The 26,609-nt window shown below is 40.9% G+C and overlaps 1 protein-coding gene across 1 annotated transcript; it reads left to right on the forward strand.

The window, feature by feature from the left end:
• Positions 1–278: 278 nt before the first annotated feature.
• Positions 279–25,149, forward strand: SHFL (shiftless antiviral inhibitor of ribosomal frameshifting). Its single transcript, XM_083351829.1, has 9 exons — positions 279–538; positions 11,149–11,290; positions 13,236–13,285; positions 14,543–14,587; positions 15,216–15,245; positions 19,093–19,242; positions 20,165–20,268; positions 22,882–23,030; positions 23,973–25,149. The coding sequence occupies exons 1-9, from the start codon at positions 506–508 to the stop codon at positions 24,188–24,190; spliced, it is 921 nt and encodes a 306-aa protein (XP_083207955.1). The 5' UTR covers positions 279–505; the 3' UTR covers positions 24,191–25,149.
• Positions 25,150–26,609: the final 1,460 nt, after the last annotated feature.

Raw genomic sequence — 26,609 nt, forward strand, 5'->3', positions numbered from 1 at the left:
TCAATCCCTCGTATTGCAAATGCAAGCAAATAAGTTGTTTTGCGGGGGGGGGAGGAGGGCCGGTTTCCGAATGAAAAGTGACTTGCCGAACCGGATTCACCAGACGAGCCCCTCAGTAGGGCGAATTTTCTCGCCGGGAAGAAAAAGGAAGTTCGGTTAAGCCAGGGGTAGGCAACCTCGGCTCTTTTATGACTCATGGACTTCAACTCCCAGAATTCCTGAGCCAGCTTGGCTGGCTCAGGAATTCTGGGAGTTGAAGTCCATGAGTCATAAAAGAGCCGAGGTTGCCTACCCCTGGGTTAAGCTAAACCTCGGGGCGGACCCCGATTTTGAGCGGATTGAAAGTGAAAGCAACGGCAGGCTGAGTTGGGCTGGGCTGGGCTGGGCTTGGCCCGGCGGGCTTCCTGTGCCGCCCTCCGTTGCCCCAGCCCAGCCGGACGGAGCACCGACCTCAAGCTGGAGAAGGAACTGGCGCGGATTGAAGCGCTTCCTCGCCTTCAGCACCATGCACCGGGCAGAAAGGCAGGATGAGGTGGAGGTAGGCGTTACTCTTCACGGTAGCGAGAGGGCAACAGTATATGAAAGAAAGGGTCTGGAGGAATTTGCAGTACTTGGTCGATGCCCTGCGAAGGAGTTTCCTCCGAGTTGATGGTCCCCCCCCCCCGGAGATAGGAGGCTGCAACAGCCTTCATCTTTGGTCAGCATCAGATCTGGGGGGGCGGGGTTGTGTGGATCGTTTTCCTGGCCAATTTAGAGCACGACATGTCCGAGGGGGAAAAAAAAAAATCTGTGTAAAACAGTAAGTCTCTGCGAGAAAGTACTTGCCTGCAAATCCCCGGATGAGCGCTAGAGGGCAATAAAGAGGGACCCCCATGGATCATCTGGATTTCTGCAGCTCCAGTTCTAGGGGCAGGCGATTTTGATGACAATTTTAATAAAAAGTCCTCCGTAGCAAATCAATCATTCAGTATCCTGTTTCCGAAAAAGGATAACCTGAACTCTCCCGTTGTATCCGATCTATAGTATTTGATATTCAGTGTTAAACCATCTTTGTCTGAGAAATAGATTACCCTATTATTCTGTTATAACTTCCTTGTTGGTTGCTACACTATTTCTGCCTATCGTTAACTAACTTTCCCATACTGGGCCACATTGAAGAAAAAAAATATTGATAGAGATAGTAAAATATTAAAGCAGAAGGGAAGCCGTGAGAGAAGAGCAACAAGAGAAAGAAAGAAAGAGCAATAGGAATAGGATATTCAGGAAGTAGTGAATATTGTACATTGCACTGTGCAAAAGGGTTTACACAAAGAATTTTTGTTTTATTTACTCAAGCTGTCATCCTCTGAAACCTATTTGCTCAACCAAGTACAAGGAAAAGAAAATCCCAAATGTAACATTTTAATAAAAGACAAACAGAAAAGAGAACAACAGTTGCATCAGAGGAATAGTCTCAGATTTTTACTGTTGCTGTCAGAGTGAGGATAGGAAATAATGGTATAGAATTTTATATCTGTTCCCACCCAAAATATCTGTAGCCGCAGACTGTAGCCACAGTTATTGCCGAGTTTCTGACTCTACCAGTATAGATGCCTGAATATGCATAGAATCAACTTAAAATTTATATTTTTAGCAATAATTTTAGTGCTACGATATATATGGGTAACTTTTAAGTGAGAAAGGACAGGGCCTTAAAAGTCAGTTTGAAAAGGTACGAAAAGAATCAATAAATAAAATTTCAATACTTTTCCCAGAACCAGCATATCACTCTTTTCCTATAGCTACACAATAACTTTTATTTAATCATTTCTGAGCTTAGACTACATTTTTCTAAAACGTTTAACATAGCTTGGAGGCAGATTTTGCCAGCCAAGGGCAATTGCTTTAATGAAAGAAGTTTGTACAAAATACCAAATTCGATTTCTGATTCATATCTAAAAGGTCTGCTTCAATCATTTTGAAAATGTTCACCTCAAACTAGAGCTGTTTCACGTTTGACACATTGGGAAAGCAATTGGCATTGTCTGAGTCTAATGCAAAACAGCTGTGTTATACTTGAAACAATTGTCTGGGACTCAAAATGGCATGTTTAGATACAAAAGAGTTTACATTTAAAACATTTTGCATGCCACTGGATGTCTGTGTCTGTCCGTGTGTGTGCGTGTGTGTGTGCGTGTGTGTGTGTGTGTGTGTGTTGTATTCCGTCAAGAGCAGGGCTCTATGCTTTGTAAACATGCAGTTCCCAGTCATGGGTTTGCTAATGGATATACGAAAGAGACAATTTACAAACTATTATAGAATCCTGTATATTTTCCAGATGCTTCTATTTTCAGCAAATTGGGCCTCTTCCTCCTCTTTATCTGTTCTGTGACTGGCCTGGAGTTTATTAGGTGGAAAAATATGTTTTCCCCAAGTATTGATAGAACTGCAGTATGCTTACACATGGTTTTGTGTGCTGCCTGCATCTCACGGATGGGACTTTGCTTCTTTGTATGGTTGTTGGCATGTCGCGGCCCGGTACCGGTACACAGACTGGGGGTTGGGGAACCCTGCTCTAGATTACTGTCTGTGAGCTAGATGTCTATGGAGATTCTCAGTCATCTAGGTCATGGTTGTCCCAAAGGTATTTTTCCAAGGGCAGCTAAACTTCCTTTGTTTTCCCTTGAAGACATTTTGCTTCTCGTCCCAAGAAGCTTCTTCAGTTCTTGGATGAGAAGCGAAGCAAAGAACAAAGAAAGTCCACTTGCTTTTGGAGAAGCACCTTTCGGTCCCTGGGCCAGCTTTGCTCTTTTCTAATGCACAGGCCAAATAGTATCCAAACTCCTAACTGTGCAAAGTTAAATTTAACAAATGCAAATTACAGGCTCACACTTGGCCTCCAACCAATAGTTTCATTAATATTGAAACTTCAAAAACCCCAGGTGCAAGCACAACCAATATTCTTCAGAAAAGAGAAATCAATTCTTAGCAGACGCACAGAGACCAAATCCTGATTCTTAGCTCAGTGGATGGATTTGTATTCAGCAATAGTTAGCTAGTTTTGTGTTTATCTTGAGTAAATTGCTATGGCCAAGGAGGGGACAAAGGTACAGAAAAAAATCCCTGATGTAATACTGATGCAATCTGTAAATATTGTTCTTCTTACCAGAAGTGCCAGAGGACAATGGCACAACAAATGTCACAAGCTAAGTGGTCTGTTTATTGTTGACATCTTTTACTCCTGTCAAGTTTCCTCTAGGTATTTGCTCCTTCAGAAAACATCTTTGAAAAGGCTGGGTGGACCGGAGGGCATCAACAGGCAATTAGGTTAATGGGCTTTCCTCTAGTGTTTAAGTTAGCAAAACATTCCCCTTCCCACTGAACATCACAAATTGGTGGATGAAACAGCCTCTAATTGCTCTCTCTAATTAAGGGTAATAATAATAATAATAATAATAATAATAATAATAATAATAATAATAAGAATAAGAATAAGAATAAGAAGAAGAAGAAGAAGTAGTTGGAAGGGACCTTGGAGGTCATCTAGTCCAACCCCCTATACCATTTCAGGCAAATGGCTGTCCAGTCTCCTCTTAAAAACTTCCAGTGTTGGAGCATTCACCGCTTCTGGAGGCAGGTTGTTCCACTGGTTAATTGTTCTAACTGTCAGGAAGTTTCTCCTTAGTTCTAGGTTGCTCCTCTCTTTGGTTAGTTTCCATCCATTGCTTCTTGTCCTGCCTTCGTGTGCTTTGGAGAATAGCTTGGCTCCCTCTTCTTTGTGGCAGCCCCTGAGATATTGGAACACTGCTATCATGTCACCCCTCACCCTTCTCTTCCTTAAACTACACATACCCAATTCCAGCAACCGTTCCCTATAGGTTGGGTGAGTGTGGGCCATTGCCTGGGATGGAAGTTTTAATCAGTTTTCCATTTACTTGAAAAACAGGTTACTGGCATGGAGCTGTTCTCTGTTGGTGATTTGTCACCTGGGCTATTTATGAATATGTGTGTAGTGCTCTTATGTCCCAAAATAGCCTGGATATAGGAAGGGTGCAGGATGAATCAGGGGTAGTTCTATTGTTCATTGGAAAAACTTTCATCCAATTTACCCCACATCCTTATCCTAGTTTGTCAACAGGAGACGTTCTGCAGCTTAAAAGAACAGTAGAAGCTAAGTAGATCCCCCTCTGTCTCTGTCATCATCAACCTCATCAGAGATTGTTCTGCATTATGAAAAGCTAAAGGCAGCTTCCATGATAGGCTTGGATGAGATATGAAGACATGACCTTTAAAAAGGATTAACAAGACTAGTTATGATATGATAAAGTTGCATGTCATGCACAAGCCCCCTTGCAACACTTTTAGGAACAATCTTGGCTTGAAATACCTAGAACAGACATGTCAAACACAAGGCCCGGGGGCTGGATCCGGCCCGTGAAGTGGTTTCATGCGGCCCGCGAAGCCATCCTGGAAACAGTGAGGGAACAGCCCCCGCTGCCTTGGCCCTGGCCCAGAGACCCTCCTTCTGCCAGAGACCCTCAGATCTGTCCCACTCCTGCCCAGGCCCCCATAGGCACCCTTGATGCGAACGATGTAGAGCTGGCCACGCCCACCCAGTAGGCCATGCACACTCTAGCCATGCCCACCCAGTAGGCCACACCCACCCGGCCCCCTGAGGGCAACTGCAGTGCTGATGCGGCCCTCAGTGAAATTGAGTTTGACACCCCTGACCTAGAACAACATAATAAAAAAAAACATTGATTTTTTCAAGATGTAGAAAAGACCTTAGATAATTTGAACTGGACTTTCTTATTTAAAATTTTGGAAGATATGGACCTTGATGAGGATTTTATTAAATAGGTAAAATCAATTTATACCTCACAAGAGATACAGAGAATTAACAAAACCTTGTGAGATACAGAAAGGGACAAGACAAGAATGTCTCCTATCACCACTATTATTCAAAATAGTTTTAGAAGTATTGAATACAAGGCAAGAAGAGAGAATTGTTGGCGTGATGATCAAAATGGAAAGTTAAATTGCAGGGGTTTGCTGATGATTTTTGAAACTCCTTTAGCAGGAATAGAAATATTAATGGAAAAACTAAAGGATTTTGGTGTATTATCTGAGTTTAAAATTAATAACCAAAACATGTTTACAAAGAATATGGAAGTGGAAAACCAAATGAAACTGATGGAAAAAAACAAATTTTAAGACTACAAAAAGTAAAATACTTGGTTATTACTATGACCAATATGAATTGTATGATATTTCAGAATAATTTGTGTTAAGTCATTAAGAAGGACATGTTCAGATGGGAGAAATTACAACTGTCATTTTTGGAGAGAATCTCTATGATAAAAATGAATGTATTGGCTAGAATGATGTTTTTGTGTCAAACAATGCCTATTTTGACAACCGATATATCTTTTATATATATAAATAATGGCAAGGAAAAAAGCCAAAGGTTAAAGTCCTCCAAGATGCAAAGGAATGAGGAGAATTGGAATTGCCTGATTTAAAATTGTAGTTTGCAGCTTGCTGTTTGATATGGATGAAAGTAAAAGGGCTGCTGCGAAATAAAATAATGTTCTTATTGGGCTGTGTCCCGTTTGGTATTGGGCTGCACAAGTAGCAGGCAAATGCGTGCAGCTCCACTTGCGTGAGCGGTGGGTATGCAAGCCTGTCGCACAAATGGAGCTGCAAGCACGAACACACTCACCCACTGCTTACATGGAACCATCCCCCCTGCCCTCCCCACCACCGGTCGGCAAAGCCAGAAATATTGGGGACTACAATTTTAAAAAACAGTCCTGTTTGCAGATCTCACTTTCTAATCGCTTTCAGAAATTATTAACCATCCTAAAGCTATTAGAGACCTTCAGAATGGTAAGTTTGAGAAGTTACTGGGTGAGTTTACTTCAAGTCTGAACAAAAGGAAAATTAATTATAAGTTTAAGAACTGAAAAAATTGAAAGAAACAGCTAAATAAGATTTTGATCTAAGATGTTCTTTATGGATTAAGAGTTCAGATAAAGGAAGAAGTCAGTGCAATGGGATAAAGAAGAATTAAAGATAGATCAATTTTTATAACAATAGTTGAGTGAATTAAATATTAAGTTTGTTAGAAATAAAAGGAAGGGATATAAAATAGTTTATTTGTTCTAGTTTAAAATAAGATTATTACTTTTTTTTTGTTTGCAAAGTTCCGGCAACCCGTTTTAGACTTTTTGCTGACACCAGGATTGAAAAGTTGATGTTTTATGGATTGCTTAGAAATTTGTGTAGGGATGAAGACATATTGGTTTGGGAGACAATAATTACTAAATGGTCAGTGAAAATGATGGAATTAGCAGAAATGGCAAAATTAACTAGTTTAACTTAATGATTGAAAACCCCTTAAGGACTTTTTGCAGGAAAAAAAAGAAAAAAATGAACAGCAGTTTTATGGATTTGATGAATAGTAAGGGTAGATTAGGGACGCGGTGGCTCAGTGGGTTAGGACACTGAGCTTGTCGATCAGAAGGTCGGCAGTTTGGCGGGTCAAATCCCGAGTGCCACTTAACAGAGTGAGCGCCTGTTACTTGTCCCAGCTTCTGCCAACCTAGCAGTTCGAAAGCACGTAAAAATGCAAGTAGAAAAATAGGGAACACTCCAGTGGGAAGGTAACAGCGTTCCATGCGCCTTTGGTGTCTAGTCATGCCGGCCACATGACCACAGATACGTCCTCGGACAAGTGCTGGCTCTTCGGCTTTGAAATGGAGATGAGCACCGGCCCCTAGAGTCGGAAACGACTAGCACACGTATGCGGGGGAAACTTTACCTTTACTTTTACCTTTAAGGGTAGATTATGGAAAGAAGGAAACTTTGCTGGAACATTAGAGAGGGGGAGGTTAACTATAAATAATAACAGTTAAGAAGGTCAGAAACCACTTTGTTAGTATTCTTTCTTTTTTCTCCTTTTTCTTTCTTATCTCTTTTTCTTATACCTGCATGGAGGCTTCTGACATGGGCTCACCTCACAAGAACCAGGAAGAATGTTTTTGCAAATCAACTGGCTTACCTTATCTGAAGGGCTTTAAACTAAACGGGGAGGGGAGGGAAACAAATTTTAAGGAGCTAATCCCAAGGATAAACCTCAGGGCAATCAACCAATTGGTAAGAAAGAAGGGGAACTCTGATACAAAACAGGAGATGGAGGAAGCAAATGCAGGGTTAATCAAAAAGGCCTCAGATGCCTATACACTAATGCTCAATGAATGAGGAACAAACAGGGTGAACTTGAAGTTCTAGTACATGAGACCAAGTATGACATTGTTGCCATTACCAAAACCTGGTGGGATGAAATCCATGCCTGGAATGTACTGCTAGAAGGATTTAAACTGTTCAAAAGAAACAGACCTAACAAAAGAGGAGGTGGAGTTGCATTGTATGTAAGAAATGACTACACCTCTATAGAAATGCCAAAAAAGGAAGAAAACCTTGGATGCATTTGGGTTAATAGAAAAGGAAAAAAGGAATGACATTGCCATAGGTGTATACTACATACCATCCAACCAAACAAATGAGCTTTTTCTAATCAGTTAACTAAGGTGTGCAGGAAGCACACTACAATAGTAATGAGGGACTTTAACTACCCTGACATCAACTGGGAGACAAATTCTTCACCAAGTAGAAGATCAAACAGGTTCCTGACAAACCCAGTAGATAACTTTTCACCCAAATGTAGAGGAGGGAACTAGAATGTCTATACTGGACTTACTAATAGACATGAAATGATAGAAGGAGTTGAAATTTCAGGAACTTTGGGAGGAGAATGACCGTGTCATATTGGAATTCAACATAATGCAGGCACAAGCAATAGAACAAAGTCAAAGTAGTGTCCTAGACATTAAGAGAACTGATTTCAACAAACTTAGAGATTGGGAAGGATCCTACGGTTGGAAATCTTAGAGAGGAAAACAGCTCAAGAAGCTTGAGAAACTCTGAAAAATGAGATTATAAAACCTAGCCCAGCACAATACAACTGAGAAAGAAAAATAAGTGATCTCAGAGGAAACCAGTATGGTTGTATAAATTACTCTCTGATAAACTGAAATACAGAAAGGACAAATATAAGAAATAGAAACTGGGATACTAAAACAGAATATCAACAATTAGCCCAAATCTACAAAGATTTAGTCAGGAAAGCTGAGGCTCAGAACGAGCCACGACTTGCAACAAATATCAATAATAATAATAATAATAAATCAATAATAATAAAACATTTCTTTCAACATGTATAAAGCAAGAAAAAAAGAAAATGATCGGTCCATTAATAGAAGAAGATGACAAGAATGTGAAGGCAGCAGGGAGAAAGCAGAATGCTTAATTCATTCTTTGTAGCTGTCTTTACACAAGAGGGAAAAAATAGTTCAATCTATCAAAAGGAGTATTGTAAAAAACAGATTAGAAATACAGTCAAAATAGGCAAGAAAATGGTAAAACAATACCTATCCACTCTAGATGACTTCAAATCTCCAGGACCAGATGGATTATATTGCAAGATTATGTAAATGAGCTGGAAGACGTGATCTTAGAACCACTGAATTATATCTTTTACAGATCTGGAGCACTGGGGAACTACCAGAGGACTAGAAAAGAGCTGTTGTAGTTCTTATCATCAAAAAAGGGAAAAAATGGATCCAGGAAACTGCAGATTAGTTAGACATCAATACCTGGGAAGATCCTGGAAAAATAATAATCAAGTAATGAATCTGCAAACACCTAGAAACAAGCCAAGCTATTACTAGAAGCCAACATGGTTTGTCAAAAACAGATCATGCCAAACAAACTTAATTACATTTTTTGAGAAAGTGATTAAATTATTGGACCAACAAAATGCTGTAGACATAGTTTACTTAGACTTTATGAAGGCATTTGTCTACAACCTACTTCTTGGTAAAATAGAAAAATGTGGGATAGACAGCATCACCACCAGATGGATTCATAACTGGCTGACAAACTGCACTCAATGTATAGTCCTCAATGGAACTACATCTACATGGAAAGAAGCATGCAGTGGGGTACCCCAAGGTTCTGTCTTAGGCCCAGTACTTTTCAACATCTCCATAAACAATTTAAATGAGGGGATAAAATGAGAACTTTACAAATTTGCAGATTACACCAACACCTTAAATGATAGACTCAAGATTCAGAAGGATCTTGACAGAGTTGAACACTGAGCCCTATCCAACAAAGTGCAATTTAATGGTGAGAAAAGTAAGGTCGTACACTTAAGCAATAAAAACTGAATGTAATTGTGTAGAATAGATGGTATGTGGCTCAACAACATTAACTGTGAGAGGGATCTAGGTGTCCTAATGCAGGAGTCTCCAATCCCCGGGCTATGGCCCACTATCGGGTCTTGAGCTGTTTGAAACCAGACCACTTGTTCATTCTTGCCCACCTCTTGTGTGGAACCATCTCCTCTCCCCCCACACCGCCCCTGCAAAGCCAGAAAGGTTGGAGAACTCTGTCCTAGTAGACAACCATTAAAGTATGAGCTGATAAAACATAGGATGAATAGTTGTGAAAACTGGATATGTCTAGTCTAATGAAGAGAAGGTCTAAGGGTGACATTGTTGTATATATAGATTAGTAGGGGAGTGGTTTTCCACCGGCGGGAAATCCACGATCCCGGGTTGGGTGTTGTTTCCTTGGTGGGAGATTCCGGGCCGGGGGTTGGCTAGCGTCCAGCGGCTGCTGGACATAGTATATATATAGCTACCCGGACCGGGCACGCCACTTCGCTCCACGTGTAATCAATAAATATTACTGTTACAACTGCCTCGCTGTGTGTCGTCGATCCGAACACAACAGACATAATCATAGTCTTCCAATATTTGAGGGACTGTCACAGAGAAGATGGGGTGATCTGTTCTTCAAAGCACCTGAGGGCAGGACAAGATGTAACAGATGGAAGCTTATCAAAGTGAGATCCAGCCTAGAAGTAAGGAGAAACATCCTGTCAGTGAGAACAATTGATCAACAGAATAGTTTGCCTTCAGAAGTTGTGGATGCTCCATTACTAGAGGTTTTTGAGAGATTGGACAGCCATTTGTCCAGAATGTTATAGGGTTTCCTGCTTCAGCAAGGTTTTGGACTAGAAGACCTCCAAGGATCCTTCCAACTCTGTAATTTATTTCTTTCTCACTTTTTTCATACTTTAGTTCTTTTATCTTAAAATTTTGTATTATTTTTATTCTGTGGAAAAACAATATTTAATAAAAATTATACATATGTGTATGTATCGAACAACCTAGGTCCTATGCTGATCCAGAAACTAAGCAGGATTGAACCCAGTTTGTACATAATTGGGGGGCACCAGTTAATTCCAGGGCTGTAGGCTACATGGGAAAGTTGAAGAAAGGGATAACAAATTACTTCCAAATTGCTGTGAAAAATTTGACATGGTTGTATTCATGAGAGTCAGCTTTGACTTGACTTTTTTTTGTTTCTAATCATACATATGGGATGTTCGCCAAGAAGGATGAACTTTCCAGTTGTCTGCTCAGTGAAAATGTCACAGCAAACAATAATTTGCAGCCTTCCTGCTAACTTTCTTGGTCTTCTCACTGGTCCAGTTCTTGCTGTTGGGGAATGGGGACTCTGGCATGACTTATGAATTCAGACATTGAAAAGAATATTTGCAAACAGTTTAAAAAGTACTGGTGAAATTCCAGACAGTTGCTCAGTAAAGGCTAAAGAAGAAATTATGCTAGACATGCTAAATGTTTTTAATGGGGAAAAGGTGTATGTAGGTGTGGGTGTGCATTCATGTGTGCATCAGTATGTGTGTGAACCCTTTCCTTCCCTGCTACAATCTTCATAAAGAAATCCCCATCCCCCAGCTATCTGTGGGTCTGGATGGAAAGCTCTGATTTGTGTGAATAGTAGTCAGAAGGAGGGTTTGGTCAAGACCACAAGAGAGGAAAGAATTAAACTTGGTCCTATCTTAATACTCATCCATCATCTCGTTTAAATAAATGATTGCATAAATATATCTATTAATCCAACTACTGAGCAGCAAGTCTGGGTTGGTGCTAAGGAGGAAACCTGCCCTAAGTGAAGACATGACAGATCTCTGAAAATTTTACATTTTTAATTGCTTTCATATTTCCAATGCAGCTAGAAAAAAGTGTCCGCCGACTACGGGAGAAATTCCATGGAAAAGTGAGCATTACGGATGCTGTGATTCTGATGCGGATGTACCACAATGATCATGAAATGGTCTGCAAGTACATCAGCCTTGATGTAAAAGAAACAGGAGGTGAATCTGGCACTGATGATCATATACTATACTGTGTGAGGGAAGCAGGAGTCCGTATTCAAACATTTTGGACAATTCGTGGTGGTTAGGGAGATATCCACAGAGAAGGGAACAAGTTGAAGGAAGAAGCTCAAGGATTTCCATAGCCTGTTTGAAGATTCAGACAGTATCTTCTGTATTGTAGATTTTTAAAAATGTTTTCAGTCTGTTGTTGTTGTTGTTAGTTGCAAAGTCGTGTCTGACCCATCGCAACCCCATGGACAACGTTCCTCCGGGCCTTCCTGTCCCCTACCATCTTCTGGAGTCCATTTAAGCTCACGCCTACTGTTTCAGTGACTCCATCCAGCCACCTCATTCTCTGTCGTCCCCTTCTTCTATTGCCCTCAACCTTTCCCAGCATTAGGCTCTTCTCCAGTGAGTCCTTCCTTTTCATTAGATGGCCAAAGTATTTGAGTTTTAGCTTCAGGATCTGGCCTTCTAAAGAGCAGTCAGGGTTGATCTCCTCTAGGACTGACCGGTTTGATCGCCTTTCAGTCTGTTATAACTCTGAAATATCCTTATTCGCCTTTCAGTCTGTTATAACTCTGAAATATCCTTATTCTTCCTGCTTCCTGCTTGCATGTCCAGACACAGAGTTGCTATTATTAATCATTTTTTTATATTTTTTACTTCTGCAGCCTGTCCTGCCTCATAGGGACCGGAGGTGTAGGTATCTTATCTTTGTCATAAGTGCTGAGGGAAAGAAAGTTTAAAAAATCTTTCTAAAAAAAATTGCTTAACCAATCTAAAACCCACATTACCCAAGTTAGACTAACCACTGACATGTGTATTTTCCATTCAACACGTACCTGGCCTTGCTTCCTTGAATTTCTTGGATTCTTTTATTAACATATTCATTGCACCCTGCAGGTTTGCAAATATGTGCATGTGGACATTTATTTCTTCTACTTATTTTATTTTGTTTTCCTTTATTTTGTTTTATTATTTGTAAAATTTATTAGCTGCCTATCTTATCACAAGGCAACTCTGGTCAGCTTAAAATATTAAATTTTATATTTATGATTTCCTCTGGTATCAGGACAGGAAATTTTGATGACTGTTGAACATTGTTGGCATAGTTTCCCTCCTTTTTGAGCATACATATATACAGTTTGTCATCTCATATATACAGAAGTTTTCATCTGCTGAGGAGGGAAATAGATGAAAAGTATTGTATATATGAGATGAGAGAGAAGAAGGAAGGACCACATTCTCTCCAGTCCTTAGCCTTGCCTAAAGATTGCCTGTCCATGTTGCAGTAAAAATGCAGTTGCCTGATTTTAAAGGACTTTAATGTATGGAAAACCATACAAGTAATAACGTTTGCAGGGATAATGCTGAGAAAAGGTAATCCATGAGCATTAAAGATAAACATCAGGGTGCCGTCGGTCAGGGAGTGCTGGCTGGCGGCCCCCAGGGGGAGAGCATTCTCTGTGGGCGCACCTGCCCTTTGGAATCAATTGCCTGTTGAGCTCCGGATGGCTCCTGACCTTCGCTCTTTCCGCCGTGACCTGAAGACTTGGTTGTTTGAACAGGCCGGCCTGGACTAAGGGTTTGGGTTTTTTAACTATTTATTGTTAGGGCTAAAATTAATTTAATTTTACTTTTAACTTTTGTATGTTGTATTTTAATTGCCCTGTATAACCGCCCTGAGTCCTTCGGGAGAAGGGCGGTATAGAAATTCAATAAATAATAATAATAATAATAATAATAATAATAATAATAATAAAAATTATGCCAATTTGCTAATTTAGTCTTGACCTTCATCCCCGGTCAAATGCTACATGTCTGTGCATGGATTTCCATAAAGTATGCATTTCGTAGTTTCAGAATTAGAAACCTTCACGTTGGTGGGTCTGTTTATTTTAAAATTAATCTGCTCTAACTATGTATTCTTGTTCTTTAGGTGTAAAGTCAGAAGATGGAGAAAAGCTCAGAAGTGATCCGATAGCATTGGTAATAATAGTAATCTGTTCAATTTGACGCTCTGTTTCCTTCTGAGGAATGAAAGATCATATTGAAAGGGTTACGATGGACACTAGGAAAGGGAATACAAAGAACCAATAGTTTAGCCTTAGAAGGGAAACTAGCTGTCATTCTACAGATTAGTATGCTCTATGTAGCATTCCATATACTTTCCCCCCCCTCTTCCTGCTATTTTCTGAGTAAAGAGGAAATGCAACTGTTTTAGAAACCTTAAGAGTTATACAGCCCTTATGACTGTTATTCTTAGATATGCTGATGTGAGTAGGCAGTTCTTGTTTTAATTATTTCTCCCTTCCATTGAAGTCCATAGGAAGGAAATCTTTACCCCAGATTTGAAGCTGCGATAAACTGGAGCCATTAATGACCAAAAATGTAAGGTGGGGGTAACCCCATGTGTGCCATTCACCTACGTTGCCCGTGCTCGATCCAGAACTCTTCCCTAAAATCTTTTTTTTCCCTTTGGAATAGTTTTCAGTATTTTTTTATTTTTTTACAAATATATATTTATAAAATAGTTAAGGGATAATGATGCTATAAATTCAAGTACATACATTTAAAAGAATATAAAAATAGGTAATGCAAACAGAAAATCGAAGATAAAGGATAAATATGACTGGATAGCCAACCAATGCATCATTAAAAGTTTTTAATGCTTTAAGTATTTTATACCATTTTCTAATTAAAACATTTATTAAACTTTACAGGTATCCAATTAACATAATTCAAATCATTAAAACAAAAGAGTAAGAGAGAAGCTCCAGCAGACAGTTAATATATTAAGACAATACTGTAAATTATATCTAGACAGTATGTCAAGATATAAATAAAATCTGAATTTTGGATGTAGCACAATTCCATGTATAAAACTCTAATATAAAAATAGAAATAGAATTGAATTCTATACAGCATCACTTTACTTTTTAAATATCAAGTTCTTCTAGACTTCAAAGCATATGCCTACAATATAGTTAGCTTTTACTGTTAAACCTTCACCCGCTTCATATTCTGCCATTATATGTGAGCTCCTCTACCCATCTATCTGTTGTGGCTTCCAGATGTAACATTCTAGGTTTGGTTTACCCATTCAATTACTTGCCATTCTAATTTCCCCAATAATATGTTTTTGTGATTTGGAAACAGTTCTTTGTTGTTGTATGGTTGTAATTTCATAGCTGTCTATACTTCTGTCGTCTACTTTTTGACTTTGACTTTTCCCTGTGTTTTCAGAAAGTAGTGAATAAACTGAAGAAAGAAGAGGAGCAGAATAAACAGGTGATTAAGGGAGGAAGCAGATGGACAGGGCAGCTACAGCTATTACTTTGGTAACATTTTTTTTCCTACTTTATTTAGATCAGGTTCGCTGAGAAGTTGCATTGTCAGTTTGAAGTTTTAAGGAGAGAAAATCACATGGTTAATTTTTTAGGCAAAGATAAAATGCTTTCTTTGTCCATTCCTTTTAACACTTAACAGACTGGTTAGCAGCTTAATCATTTGGCATGAAGAATGTATCATTTGTTGATAGGTAGCTCTTCAATCATAGGTGTGCAGTGCAAGCCCTGTGCTCAGAAGCACTTTTGCTAACATTTTCCAGCTGCTTCTAAGATTTTTTAAAAAAATTTGAAAAAGAAATTAAATGGAAACCTAAGATATCGAAAAGCAAATCATTAGTCTCTCAGCATTATTATTTCCAGGCATGCCTCTGAAGCCCCATAGAATACACAGACATTATTGGAAAATTAAAGAATGAGTAACCACAGCTCTCTGTGGTTTACACATTAAAAGAAAGGAAAGTGGAATGGGAAAGAACAACTTTATCAATTGTTTATTTAAGTTACAATTTAACACTGTTATGTATGAAGCTTAACAAATGTATAGCTTTTAATATAATTTTTTTTTGCAGGACACCAAGGACAAGGATGATAAAATTAAGGTGAGAATAGAAATGCTAGAATATGATGGAACAGGTTTCTCAGTGCTCCCTGTGACAGGCAGGTGTAGTGTAATTCCCGGTTCAATCCCTCTCAGAAGTAATCTCTCAGGATCTACCTGAGGCCAATTCCCCAGTTGGCCAGACAGACTTCGGAACTCCTGGATGTAGGTAGTGATGGGCTGTTTCCCCTGTATGATTATCTTGATTTGGGTGGCAACTTCCTGGTCCACCATAGAGTCTTCAAAATGTTGTCTTGGGGCACATATGAAGTGGTCAAAGTGGTATAATTCGTCCACATTGTTGTTGTGCAGGGCCATGAGCCAGTCAGCTATGTCTTGGTCTAATGCCAGGGTCATGCAATGCACCTGGCCACATCATCTGGGAGGAAAAGTCCATATTGTTTGAAGTAGACCAAAAACTACTTGTTGGTAAGCTAGAAAAAAGTGGGATAGACAGCATCACCACCAGATGGATTTGTAAATGGCTGACAAACCGTACTCAACAAGTATTTCTTAACGGAAGCAAGCAAGCAGCTGGATACCACCAGGTTCCATCTTAGGTCCAGTCCTTTTCAATATCTTCATAAATGACTTAGATGAAGGAATAGAAGGGGAACTCATCAAATGTGCAGATGACACTAAGCTGGCAGAATTAGTCAATAACACAGAAGACAAGCTTATGATCCAAAAACACCTTGACAGACTTGAATAACAGGCCCTATCCAACAAAATGAAAATTAATCTGGAGAAAAGCAAGGTTTTGTACTTAGTCAGGAAAAATCAAAGGTACAGATTAGGTGAAAACTGGCTCAAAACAGTAACTGTGAGAGGGACCTTGGAGTCCTAGAGGATGATCACTTAAATATGAGCCAGTAGTATGTGGCAGCAGCCAAAAAAGCTAATACAATCCTAGGTTGTATAAGCAGAGGTGTAGAATCAAAATCCCACTAAGTATTAGTACTGCTTTATAAAGCCTTAGTAAGACCTCACCTAGAATACTGCATCCAATTTTGGTCACAACATTACAAAAAAGATGTTGAGACTTTTGGAAAAAGTGCAATGAAGAACAACTAAGATGATTAAAGGCCTGGAGACTAAAACATATGAAGAACGGTTGCAGGATTTGGGTATGGTCAATCTAGAGAAAAGAAGGACTAGGGCACAGGTCTGCAACCCGCGGCTCTGGAGCTGCATGCGGCTCTTTCAGCCGTCTCCTGCGGCTCCCAGTCCCCTGCCATGTGCAGTCCAAAAAAAAAAGTGGGACTAAAAAAGTTCAACCAATCAATTCAAATATGCAGGGCAAGTGCATATCTCGCCTTGGCTCCACTCTTCAGTCAAACCCTGTTCTGCGCATGCGCCCATGTACGTGCATACGCACACATTTTTTGCGCCTCCCAGTTTTTCCTTTTGTGAGGGAACCGGTTCCGAGTGGCTCTTTCACTGTTTCAGGTTGCTGACCCCTGGACTAGGGGGAACATGATAGCAGTATTCCAGTATTTGAGAGGCTACCACAAAGAAGAGGGGGTCAACTTATTTTTCAAAGCACCAGAAGGCAAGACAATAAACAATGGATGGAACTTAATCAAGAAGAGAAGCAAACTGGAATTAAGGAGAAACTTCCTGACAGTGAGGACAATTAAGCAGTGGAACAGCTTGCCTTCAGACACTGTTGGTGCTTCATTAAAAGAGACCGGACAGCCACATGTCTGAGATGGTATAGGTTTTCCTGCTTGAGCAGGGGGCTGGACTACAAGACATCCAAAGTCTCTTCCAGCTCTATTCTATTTTATTTTTTTAATAAATAAAAATAAATATTCTGATTCTGAATCATATAGTGCCAGACCTGGGCCAAAACGTAGTCCAGTCGTTTCAGTCTTCCATCATACTTCGCCCCAAGGGGGATGGTTGGTGTTCTCCCCAGCAGGGTAGCTGCTGGGACTGGTGTAGTGGCAGGTGCTGGTTAGGTAACCAGTGCCTCTGGTTCAGATAGCACTGCCGCCACCACCACAGCTAGGGCTTGTTCCACCAGGATAGGTGGGTAATGTATCCCAAACTCCTGGAATCTCCCTCTCAGATAGTTGAGTGCTTGGTTGAGCGCTGCAGCTTGGGGTCCTCTCAACAGTTTCATCCCAATCCAGGGGCCAGTGAGTTTGGCCCCAGGAGCCTCACATGACATTGAACCCCAGAAAGGGTTCTTCTGGTTCCTCCATCCTTCTGACTGCCCTCAACCAACAGGGCATTTGCTCCTCCCAGTGAGCCCTCCTGCCAGTCCTCTGGGATCACAGGCGGGGGCATTGGTCTCCCTCCTGCCACCTTTGGTCAAACACCAAACTCAAGCTGCCCACCCTGCTGGGGTCCCAGGATTTCAGGTTCTCCCTTTGCCCTGGTGTCATCCAACTCTTCTGACTCCTTCACAGGCGTATTCCCATAATCTCCACAGTAGCTGGTGTCTCCAGGTAGATCCGGCTTAATGTCAGCCATCCCAATCTGGTCAATTAGAAAAGAAAGACTCTCAAATCCATTATTAATGAAAGTAGACTTTACTAAAGCCAAGTGGTTATAGTGTAGCAAAACCAGATCTGAGTTTTCACACTCAAGGCATCTGGTTAACTTTTCACCTCTTCTCACCTCCCCCCCCCCCAGTTATCTCTATTTGCCAATTATATTAATACAAGTTATTTTTGTAACAGTCCCTTGCTTGGCAGGCTGGATGGTGCTGCATTCCATAGTTTGATCTTGGAACTCTCACAGGATGGCACAAGTAGTTTAGATTCCCCTTATGCTAGCTCCCCCCCCATACGTTCCTGCAGCTCCCTCCCCCCACTGTGTATGGCAGACTGGCAGCTGGCGAAGCATGGCTGACACAGCAGGGTGGCAGTTTTGACATCAGCTCTATTGTTCCCCAATCCAACCTGAGAAAATTTAGTTCCCATTAGTGCAGACATGTCAAACACAAGGCCTGGGGTCCGGATCTGGCCCACAAAGTGGTTTCATGTGGCCCGCGAAGCCATCCTGGAAACAGTGAGGGAACGGCCCCCACTGCCTTGGCCCTGGCCCAGAGACCCTCCTTCTGCCAGAGACCCTCAGATCTGTCCCACTCCTGCCCAGGCCCCCATAGGCACCCTTGATGCGAACGATGTAGAGCTGGCCACGCCCACCCAGTAGGCCACGCCCACCCTGGCCATACCCACCTGGCCCCCTGAGGGCAACTGCAATGCTGATGCAGCCCTCAATGAAATTGAGTTTGACACCCCTGTATTAGTGCTTTCCTGGGCAATAGATCTCGGAAATTAGATCTAGTAGGCTTCTGTATGAATATGATCATTACTCTCTGGAGATTAATTCCAGTGCCTGGCCAACTATCAGAGTACTAAAAGAATTAAAATAGGAAAGCTACCTAAGAGTTGGAATACCTAATTCTTCATCCCTTCATAACAATACTTTTAGATATTTAATGGTGAAGGAATATTTATTGATGTTCCAACATATTGCAAAATAAAACTTATTTAGAAATATGTTGGAAGTTCTATTAAATAGCTTCTTTTCTTACTAATCCATAGTACGTTTCTCCACAGCATCAGTCAGAACTTCCATATACAAAGCTTTCCCTTCCCTTCCCTTCCCTTCCCTTCCCTTCCCTTCCCTTCCCTTCCCTTCCCTTCCCTTCCCTTCCCTTCCCTTCCCTTCCCTCCTTCCCTTCCCTTCCCTTCCCTTCCCTTCCCTTCCCTTCCCTTCCCTTCCCTTGTTGATGAGACACATTAATTTAACCTATGGAGAAAGTACTTTGAAGTTTAGTATTTTGGAGCACTTGGGATTACTTCTATGTCTTTCTTTTGTGTTTTCCTTAGGAGGTTGCTAGACAGCTGCTGCCCTTGACAAAGGAGAACTTACAGATGTTCAATAATGCCCAAATCAATCGCATCCCTCCAGCTATTCGCCAATTTGCTTGCCAGTCCTGTGACCACATGTGGTGGCGTCAGGTCCCAGAGAGAAAACAGGTTGGTTTGATGGCCTTAATGCATAATCCTATCTGATAAATAAAGAGATTTACAGTGACTTGTAAGCTTACAGTCCTTATTTACTGATGACAACTTTGCCTGCAAGAGTTGCCTGCTCTAAGTGATATGGACACATGCTTCACAACTGGATGGCTCAGCTACACAATTCCCAGTCCCAGTTGCTGTTGTAACTACTTGTAATCACTTGACATACTTCATTTGAAGTAATGTGTATTTACTTTACAAACTATTATTTTAGATTCACATTTGACAGTTTATTGTTCTGCATCATTATAGTAATTTAGTTGCATATTAGCACAGAGACTTTCTGTCATATTGGTATTTTACCTTATTCATTTTGTATGGTATGTGATCTATATTATTACTGGTCATTGTCTGAATAAATATGCTGCATCTGCTTCTGGATAGCTCCCATCAGTCGTGTAGTATTGATTCCTAACCCAAAATTTGGAGCTTGCAACCTCAGGAAACAAGCTTTTTCCCATTACTTCCTGCACCACTGCACTGGATGAAATATACATCCCAACACATTTTTCTTACATTTTTTCCCCATTAAATAGACTGATTGCCAATCTTCCCCCCTGTTTCTCAGCTCATATTTTGTACTAACCCAGATGGTGCTTGTGAGTTCTTGAAAATGTCTGTAATTCCCATTTGGTAAGGCCAAAGCAGAAAAGAAGAGAAGTGGGTTAGAATTACAGGACCTTGGTTGCAGCTTGCAAATGGAACAGACTGCAGTGTGGTAGGACTCCAGGAAAGAAATTGCTAGATTTAATCAACCTTAGCACAACGATCACAGCAACAACACACTGATATATAACTCTGACAGAATTTCTGCTCTTGTGACCATTACTTTGGCAGTTGGAAGCTTGTTCAGCTCTTTGTCTGGTATCTTTCACAGGTGTCCCGTTGCCGCCGATGTCGAACCCGCTATGATCCAGTGCCATACAATAAAATGTGGGGCACAGCAGAGTTTAAATGCCCCTCGTGTGGCCATACTTTCCGGTGAGAGGCAAACCTTGCATGGCCTGGTATAGTTACCATCCCTAAGTCTTAGAAAGCCACGTATTTGTTAAATGTAGCAAACCAAAAATATGCAGCATGATCATTGATCATCTTTTGTTAGCTCAATTGATATCTAGGCCTCAGAATGATGTGTTAACAAATCTTGAATGACAAGATGTGAAGGCCTTCAAATCTTTCCTCAGTATTTAGAACAGAAGAGCTATCTGAATTTTGGGGAAAGCAGCCTCTCAGAAATAGGATGCTCTGTGTGTTTCTATAACTTGAGATGGTGCTTTTTAGAATCTTCAGTCTGTTCATAGAACACTCCCATACCTAAGAAGCATCTGTTTGCCTTATGAATAGAATAGAAAATTAGAATAGAATAGAATAGAATAGAATAGAATAGAATAGAATGGAATGGAATGGAATGGAATGGAATGGAATGGAATGGAATGGAATGGAATGGAATGGAATGGAATGGAATAGAATAGAATAAGAGTTGGAAGGGAACTTGGAGGTCTTCTAGTCCAACCCCTGCTCAGGCAGAAAACCCTATACCATTTCAGGCAAATGATTGTCCAATCTCTTCTTTAAAACCTCTAGTGTTGTAGCATTCACAACTTTTGGAGGCAAGTTGTTCCACTGGTTAATTGTTCTGTCAGGAGGTTTCTCCTTAGTTCTAGATTGCTTCTCTCCTTAATTAGTTTCCATGCATTGCTTCTTGTCCTGCTTTCAGGTGCTTTGGAGAATAGCTTGACTCCGTCTTTGTGGCAGCCCCTGAGATATTGGAACACTGCTATCATGTCATCCCTAGTCCTTCTTTTCATTAAACTAGACATACCCAATTCCAGAAACTGTTCTTTATATATTTAGGCTCCACTCCCTTAATTATCTTTGTTGCACTACTCTGTACTCTTTCTAGAGTCTCAACATCTTTTTTACATCGTGGTGACGAAAACTGGATGCAAGTGTGGCCTTACCAAGGCATTATAAAGTAGTATTAACACTTCACGTGATCTTGTTTCTATTCCTCTGTTAATGCAGCCTAGCACTGTGTTGGCTTTTTTGGCAGCTGCAGCACACTGCTGGCTCATATTTAGCTGATTGTCCACTAGGACTCCAAAGATCCCTCTCACAGTTACTACTATTGAGTGAGGTATCATCTCTACTGTCTCTGTGCATTTGTTTTTTCTTGCCTAAATGTAGAACCTTACTTTTATCACCATTAAATTTCATTTTGTTAGCCCAGTGTTGAAGTCTGTCAAGATCATCAGAGGGTTGATTTGGTGTAGTGGTGAAAGTGCTAGCCTAGAAACTAGAAGACTGAATTCTAGGCCTCTCTTAGGCATGAAAGCTGGCTGGGTGACCTTGGGCCAGTTGTTCTGTCTCAGCCCAACCCACCTCACAGGGTGGTTGTGGGGAAAATAGTTAGTTGCTATGAGTTAGGTAATCATGTAAGCTGCTGAAAAACAAAATAATAGAACAAAATATTTGTCAATGCCTAAAATATTAAGAAGACACTACTTGTGGTTAGTTGAGAAGTTGTGTCTGACCCATTGCGACCCCATGGACAACGTTCCTCCAGGCCTTCCTGTCCCCTACCATCTTCTTGAGTCCATTTAAGCTCACGCCTATTGCTTCAGTGACTCCATCCAACCACCACATTCTCTGTCGTCCCCTTCTTCTATTGTCCTCAATTTTTCCCAGCATTAGGCTCTTCTCCAGTGAGTCCTTCCTTCTCATTAGGTGGCTAAAGTATTTGAGTTTTAGCTTCAGGATCTGGCCTTCTAAAGAGCAGTCAGGGTTGATCTCCTCTAGGACTGACCGGTTTGAATGCTGTGCAGTCCAAGGGACTTGCAGGAGTCTTCTCCAGCACCATAGTTCAAAGGCCTCAATTCTTTGGCACTCAGCCTTTCTTATGGTCCAACTTTCACAGCCATACATTGCAAGTGGGAAAACCATGACCTTGAGTATATGCACTTTTGTTGGCAAGGTGATGTCTCTGCTTTTTACTATGCTGTCTAGATTTGCCATAGCTTTCCTCCCCAGGAACAAGCGTCTTTTAATTTCTTGGCTGCAGTCCCTATCTGCGGTGATCTTGGAGCCCAGGAAAATAAAATCTGTCACTAACCTCCATTTCTTTTCCATCTATTTGCCAGGAATTGAGAAGGCTGGATGCCATGATCTTGGTCTTCTTAATGTTGAGTTGAAGACACTACTTACCAGTGTTCAAACAAAGAAAAATAGTTTTAGTATTTCTTATCACACAGGGAGCAATGGATGTGATGCTGTCCATTGGTATAAGCTAGTTTGCTGCTTCCTTGTTCTGACCGATGTGTATTTATTTTGCAAACTTTGCATCTTGCAAAATCTGTACAGTCTCACAACACACTTTGAATCATTAAAAGTTGTTTTTTTTTAGTTCAGTGGCCTGAGGAAGAGTTGCAAAATACAGTGCTATGAGTTATAATAAAATCAGGCCATGGGAGTTGGGGGGTAGAATGAACTGGCCATAAAGTTTTGTTGTAAGCAGCCCAGAGTCACATATGTGAGATGGGTGGCTATATAAATCAAATAAGTAAAGGATCTACTACTACTTTCTCTCCCATGCAGGGGATCAGCTCAGATGGGGACACCATCTCCTTGCTTCCAGTGCCATACACCCGTACTCCCAAGCTGTATCCTCCCACCTCGAAAGAACCCAGGACCCCGAGGCAGACAGCAGCATTCTTGCTTTGCAGAGGATTGCTACAATCGATCAGGTGAGATTGGCTGTGCCTGAATCTTCAGGATCCCAGCCATGCCCAATAGGCAGTATGCGTGTCATCTTCCGGGATGCTACAGCAAATTGATGTTGGTCATTATCACCAAAAAGGCAGTAAAAATGTGGTTTTCATTTTTCTTTATTTAACCGGTTTTAATACCTTTGTCAGAATCCATTTATATCACATTTCATAAATGTATAGTTAGAACATTGGGCTTATTCTGGGGATTCTGCCATCTCTCCGAGGGGGGGGAGAGGATGGTTACTTAAGGCGATCTTCAAAGAACAGGGAACGTTTGAACTGGGGGAGGGAGGGGGAGAGACAGATCTGGATCGCATCTTCATTTACAACTGAAAAGGAAAGCAATAACCATAAAACCAAGGAGGGTTCCCTTTCCCATGGAAGGGCCTGACACCTAAGCAAATGATGGGAGCCTGACCAAATGGATGAGGGGAGGGGATGAAATGGGAATGCTTTATATAGGATTCAAATGTAACTTTGTTAGATTCCATCTTGTATTGCCACAATCGATTCCATCCTAGTAAACATTTTCCTTTTGGACTAAACTTGCATCCAAGAGTTCTTATTTCCTAAGATGTGGATTGAGGTGGGTCCTGACAACCTTATTTTTTTTAAAAAAATTCAAACAACCTTCTGCAGGGCTGTACGGAATACTTTCTGGGGATAAATTCAAAAATATGACAGCAGGTAAGCAATTTTGTTGGGCTCGCGGGATTGTTCCGGTTATGGATTCCGTGCCCTCTATTTGTGTCAGGCCCTGGGGCTTGGAAAGGACCTTGCTGTCATCTAGAAAAGGTGAAAGTGGAGGGGGGGTCAGAAAGCAAGGTAAGCTAGGCTCAGGTTTCAACAAATAGATCTCCACTTTCATCAGAGGGGCAGCAAGCAGCCATTACTATCTGATTTTCTCTTCTCTTGCAGAGCCTCACATTCCTGGAACCCATTGTGTTCATCCGCGAAGCCGGGTCAGGAATCACTTGCCAAAAGTCATCTGTCCCAGCGAAGAGCATGATAGCACGGGTTCCACAGTGGCCACTTGCATAAGCCAAGGCAGCCTGGCATGTTCGAACATCAGTGACCTCATCTTAGAGGATCTGAAAGAACAGGATGAGGAGAACGATAGCGAGGGCAGCAATTAGCCATCTGTGGGCTTGAGAAACCAACCACCTTGCGGGAGATGGACAGAAGGTTGCAAATTAGGGAAAGTGGCATTTGTATGGAGTCTTGCTTTATATTCTCCTGAGCTCCATGCCTATCTGTTCTAATTATGAAAAGTTATTTGCTTCAAGCCCAATTTGATACTATAAAAAAGATACGATGAGGACTGGGGAAGCTTTGTCGTCATCACAAAGCTCATAGACCTGCACTTTAAGTTCATGGGACCAAAACTGTTATGTACTGGGCTTATTGATGGAATACCACGTGGGTTGCTGGAGCAGCTAACGGCTCTCCAGCAACCCAGACTACCAGTCTCCTGTGCTGCAATTGGTTATTCCCAGGTGGCAATGGTTGATTCAAACCTATGGGCTGCCACCTAGGGGCTAGACTATTTATTGCAGCTGGTTGCAGCCATTTCCCTTAGTACAGTCACAGCATGAAATAAAGTATGAGTTCCTGTACTCTGTTCGCGTCTTCATTCCTGCGTCAAAGAACCCGCTATTTAACAAAAACAATAAAGATGATGGAATTGGAGGATCCCAAGTAATAAGTTAATTGATGGAGAGAATAATTCTCATTGTGATACATTTTAATTATTGAAATATGAAACTGAAAGACCAAATGTTTTTCTTAATTAAAAAGAGCAAGAAAATACCCTCCAAAGTACTTGTATAATAATAGTAATGCTATTCAAGTATTAGTTATACCATATATATATATACTGTCTTTCTCTGTAGGTATTAGAGAATTATCTTTTTTAAAGGGCATCAGAGTGGAAAAGCTAATATATACAATGCCTTAAAATTGAGATTTTAAAATGAAAAGCGTTAATATGTCTCCTACTGTGCAGATATTTTTTAAAAAATCAGTGATGTGCACATAACAAACTTCAATGTATCTTTCGTTGCCCTGGTATATTAAAATGCAAATTAAAATATTTTTGCTATGAAGACGTCTGATTTCACCAACAAAGGTCCTACTATTAGTCAATTAAGCTGACTTTGTAATAATGCCGCTTGGGGTGTGTGTGTGAAAGCCCTAATAAGCAGGCATATACATAGAATGAAGGCTACTGCTAAGCTTGTAAGCCACCCTGAGTCTTCGGAGAAGGGCGGGATATAAAATGGAATTAAAAATAAAATCAATCATAAGTTGCCTGCTATACCACCTGAGAAGGGATGTTGAGAAACTCTCAAGATCTTGACCACAACTATTCTCTTGGAATTACTAAGTGCAACAACTGTTCTTTAAGAAATGTTAAGGATTGGTTTGAAGAGGCAAATGTCCTAGATTCTGTTTCAGGCATGTCCACATAGCAGCACCAGGGGACCTCTGCAAGAGACTCAAGGGAGCCTCCCTCAGAATAGACAGTGTTCCTATATCTCAGGGGCTGCCACAAAGACGAGGGAGTCAAGCTATTCTTCAAAGTGCCTGACGGCAGGACATTAAGCAATGGATGGAAACTAATCAAGGAGATGAGCAACCTAGAATTAAGAAGAAACTTCCTGACAGTTAGAATAATTAACCAGTGGAACAACCTGCCTCCAGAAGCTGTGAATGCTCCAACGCTGGAAATTTTTAAGAAGAGACTGGACAGCCATTCGTCTGAAATGGTACAGGGTTTCCTGCCTGAGCAGGGGGTTGGACTAGATGACCTCCAAGGTCCCTTCCAACTTTACTATTATGATTATTATGATTATGTCCAAGATCTAAAACACCTTAATCAGGACACAATTGTATGTACAGTATAATATGGCTTTATGCATTCATCTCTTATTCTTACTAGGGGACTGCTGAGACGAAAACTTGCAGAGGGGAGCTCTTAATAGGGTGACACATAGATCTGCCTGAGAGTCCCTTCCTTTTGCTGCTTTTCTACAGCTTTCTTTTGCAGCTATTAAGCTATTGCGCCTTTTAATGGAATAAAAATCTAAGAGGGGTTAAAACGGTGCTTGGGGGGGAAAAAGTGGAGAAGGCAGTGTTATCCATAATAAATTCATCTGTCTTCATTTGCAGGATTTGTGTTTGCATTTTTTATGTTTAGGATTTTATTTTCTGAGCAGGGAAATAGAATACGAGCCACATCAAGTGTTAAAAGATCCAGCAGAGTTCATAAAAGCACCCCTTCAAAAATAAACCCCGGGATGTCAATATATTTACCAGGAAGTAAGAGAGTGATCCAAGCAACTTCGACTTCATTGCTGTGTGAAGGCCAGTTTTACCTCCAGTTTCCGTCTGTAAAAACTGGGCAGGAAGACTAGCCTTTAATTTCCAAAAAGGATGCAGGCAGGTTGGAAATGACAGCATCACCATTGCAAGACTCCCAGTTGAAGCCAGACTGGAGAACTCCACTGGAGGAGTGAATTTCTCTTTGCACAATGCCAGGTTAAGGATGAAGGT

This window comes from Vipera ursinii, assembly GCF_947247035.1.
Source record: "Vipera ursinii genome assembly, chromosome: 2".
Classification (NCBI taxonomy): domain Eukaryota; kingdom Metazoa; phylum Chordata; class Lepidosauria; order Squamata; family Viperidae; genus Vipera; species Vipera ursinii.

What these genes read in the sequence shown, in the direction of transcription:
- SHFL (XM_083351829.1), top strand. Translation starts at nt 506, where the DNA reads ATGCACCGGGCAGAAAGGCAGGATGAGGTGGAG. An exon ending in AAGAGGAGCAGAATAAACAG is followed by an intron (nt 14,588 to 15,215) that starts GTGATTAAGGGA and finishes TTTTTTTTGCAG; the next exon opens with GACACCAAGGACAAGGATGA. An exon ending in ACAAGGATGATAAAATTAAG is followed by an intron (nt 15,246 to 19,092) that starts GTGAGAATAGAA and finishes TGTTTTCCTTAG; the next exon opens with GAGGTTGCTAGACAGCTGCT.